This window comes from Gobio gobio, assembly GCF_949357685.1.
Source record: "Gobio gobio genome assembly, chromosome: 4".
Lineage (NCBI taxonomy): Eukaryota > Metazoa > Chordata > Actinopteri > Cypriniformes > Gobionidae > Gobio > Gobio gobio.
In genome coordinates, this window is record NC_137100.1 from 5,440,005 (window position 1) to 5,443,432 (window position 3,428).

The following is a 3,428-nucleotide window of genomic DNA, read 5'->3' on the forward strand; positions in this document are numbered from 1 at the left end:
TTCATTCCTGAATGATTCAGAGATGTTGAACAAATAGTTGAGTGGATAATTCAACCACTCATATAGACGATCACTTGTCGCCACCTACTGGTGTAAGGTGTGATCTGCAGTAAGTCACTGAAAAATCCCTGTGTCTGGAACACAAAATGAAAACAGTGAAAAGTCGCTAGGGATGCACCGATATAAACATTTTGGCTGACACTGATAACCGATAATTCTTTATATTTTCAAGCCGATAACCGATTTATTGGCGGATACATCTAAATCCAAATTTGTATACAATTTTTGAGGGCCTGATTACAAAAACAAAAGTCTCACCATTAACTCTTTTCCCGACAAACACAGAATTGTCTGCGTTTTCTCTGTTATACGCTGGGGGGCGCTATTACACATCTTCTGAAAGAGTACAGAATCTCCTGATCAAAACACATGTGAAGAAGACGCCAAAAAACAAGCGATCGTATGTAAGCAGATGCATATGTAAAATAACGTGATCAGCGTTTGACATTAACTTTTTTGCTCACCACCAAGCCTGCAGAACTCCTCTCAGAAACTGAAGCTTCCGCGCCTCGATTGCCCCCCCGGTGGTTGGTCCCAGCATAGCTCCTAAACACCCCACCCCTCTATATATTACAATAGACGCGAGACAAACTAAACAATCAAATTAAACTTCAAATAATTGTTTCCTAAAGATGGTTTGTGTCATTTAAGGCAGTTTTTATGACGATGATTTCATTTCAAGTGTTCGTTTTTTAAATAAGTTTAGTTTTAGTGAGTTATTTGATGCTATAAAAACGGGGATGTGACGTCATGATTGACAGCTGAGATTGACGGTTGTCACTGAGGCACTAACAGACTTTTTTCGGGATTTCTACATTTCAATAACTGTTTATTTCACACCAACATAATGAATTGTTCTGCATCTGTGAGAGTGTGGCGGGCTTTTGATAATCGCTCGGACAGACTCTGTCCCAAATCTCACAATTTTGCTGTTTGTAAATTACATTTTGTATGATTAAAGTTGACTTAAATGCTTAAACTACTTGATTTTGAGTCATTTTACTTGATTTAAAAGATTTAAAACCCTTTCAAATGCAGAGTGACCACCCAAATCAAGACTACATTGTATATCAGCTGGTATGTGTGTGCAGAGTTATTTTTGTTAGGCTATATAAAAGATTAAGAACAAAGAAGCAATTTACAAAAACAATGGTAAATTAAAAAAAAAACATTTTTCCAGATACAGTAGGTTTATTTAACATGTATACATTTATTTATTTATTTATTTATTTATTTATTTATTTATTTATTATCTGTCGCACCAAAGGACAACAAATGAACACACTTTTGTGGTTCCAAAAGTTAAATATTCTAAAAATTCTGACACACACTCTTACCATGTGCACGTCATGGGCTTCACAGTAACATGACCGTCAATGGGGTCCTTCAACGAATTAAACTTGTCAGTGGAATTGCCCGATTTAAAATATATGGATATGGTTTCCCACCGGAGGACATGGTTTTCAGTGACAAAATGTATCAAGTTCCTACACTTTTAGAAATATATGGATGGAACAAATGATTGTCATTTACTAAAATAGACAACTATGCCTGATATTTCTAAACGTTTTTCTTTTTACATTTATAAAAGTTGTAATTTATTGAACCGTTTGAGACAGCCACACCATATATCAACACGTCCATGTGAGACGAATACATTTTTAACCTTTTACTGCATTTTAACAATCCTAATTATATTCATTTTTATCCCATTTTCCTTTTTGAATCACTTCAAAAAAGGAAAATGTCCACTCAACTGTCACTAAGCTGTCCCTCAGGTAAGAAAAATTTCCTTTTGTTTTTCCTACTTGGATTATTCATTAATAAAACCTAGTGATCAACTACAATTTATTGGGCACATCTGGATGTGTGTTGAGCTGTTGTACGACTATTTTTGGTGAAACGATGTCAAGTTTAGGATTTAGATAGCTAACACGGCTAGCAGCAGCAAATAACTTGTTAGCTGTCTTAAGATATGGACACATGGATTGTTGTAGTCATTACACTGCCATATGTAATTCAAGTCATTCATCTCAAGTAAGGGATAATGTATAGCAATGCGGTTGTTATAGCGAATAACAACCCCTTCAGGCTGATTCAAGACTCCTCCATGACTGACTGAATCTCTGAATGTTTTAAAAACGCTGTACCCAATGTTTAGATCTGTTGTGGTATTTATGCAAATTAGCACATCTGTAATTAGATTATGCACCGTTTGTCCATGTTAACAAACAATTTAAAAAAGACTTGTAATACATTTTTGGTTTGTCTTGATATAAGTAATCAACTCAGTCATTTTCATGGTGATATCTAAAGGTTAAATTTTTTCCCTATTCATGTGGGAAAAATAATGAATAGGTGTATGAATAGGATATATTTGGGTCTTTTTCTGAACTTACAAAATGTGATCTCACTTGTGTCTCAGGATACATTTATTTCTATGGCCCTAAGGTACTTCCATACCTTTGCATCATGACTTGAAGTCAAAAGTCACTTAACCTTCCTACTATCAGGTGATGACTTTTATTTTGACACGTGAATATTATACAGACTTAAATTTTGACATTCAATTTGAACTAATGAATGTCCCAGATTTTAGTATCGTTCAGAAAAATAAGTGCATTGACCCAGAAACTAAAACGTCAGCTTATAAAGTAAATATAACGTGAGCCATTATGAATTCACCATGCGATTTGCAAGTTATATTTTCTGAACGTCTTACTCTAGGGATTACAGTGAAAAACATTTCGTAGAAACGTTTGCCAATTAAAACGAATGACTGGTGAAGGCGAAGTGTATTATCCAGGTAAATGTGTTGTTTACACACCGAGTGTCTTGACCCCGGACGCGTGCATCTTCCGTCCTGACCGGAGCCTTTACTCACCTCCACTCTGGCCTTCGCGAGATCCTTCAGGTTCTCCGTGTCCACCTCATATGAAAAGATGACGGATGGGAGCAGGGCAGTGAAGATAAGCGTCCACATGCTGCCGGAGATGAGGATGTGTGTGTGTGCGAGTGTGTGTGTGTCTGTCTCTCCACACTGACTCTGCCACGTCACGACGCTCACATTTCGCTCTTTCTCTTTTTTCTACAGTTTCTGAAGGGAACAGCCTCGCTTTCTAGAGGCAGAGAGAGAAATTCCCCATAAGGGTGAAAAGGGACTACGGATTGGGTGGTTAAGTTAAATAAATACAGTGTTTGCTTTGGGTTTGTGTGACAGTATTGCTCCTGCTGGTATGGGTTTTCTTTAAAAACATCAAAATAATTACTAGTATGCATGCATACACCACGTAGGCTATTTAAATACTTAAATATACATCATATACTTCAAGGGAGTATTTTACATGTGAAATCAAAATGTACAAATC

The 3,428-nt window shown here is 36.4% G+C and overlaps 1 protein-coding gene across 1 annotated transcript in view; it reads right to left on the reverse strand.

The window, feature by feature from the left end:
- selenom (selenoprotein M) overlaps nucleotides 1-3,102 on the reverse strand; it is a 12,778-nt gene extending 9,676 nt beyond the window's left edge. Inside the window, exon 1 of the mRNA XM_079814666.1 lies at nucleotides 2,945-3,102. Coding sequence (XP_079670792.1) covers nucleotides 2,945-3,043 — 99 coding nt within the window. The 5' untranslated portion in view covers nucleotides 3,044-3,102. The remainder of the gene's footprint in view (nucleotides 1-2,944) is intronic.
- Nucleotides 3,103-3,428: the final 326 nt, after the last annotated feature.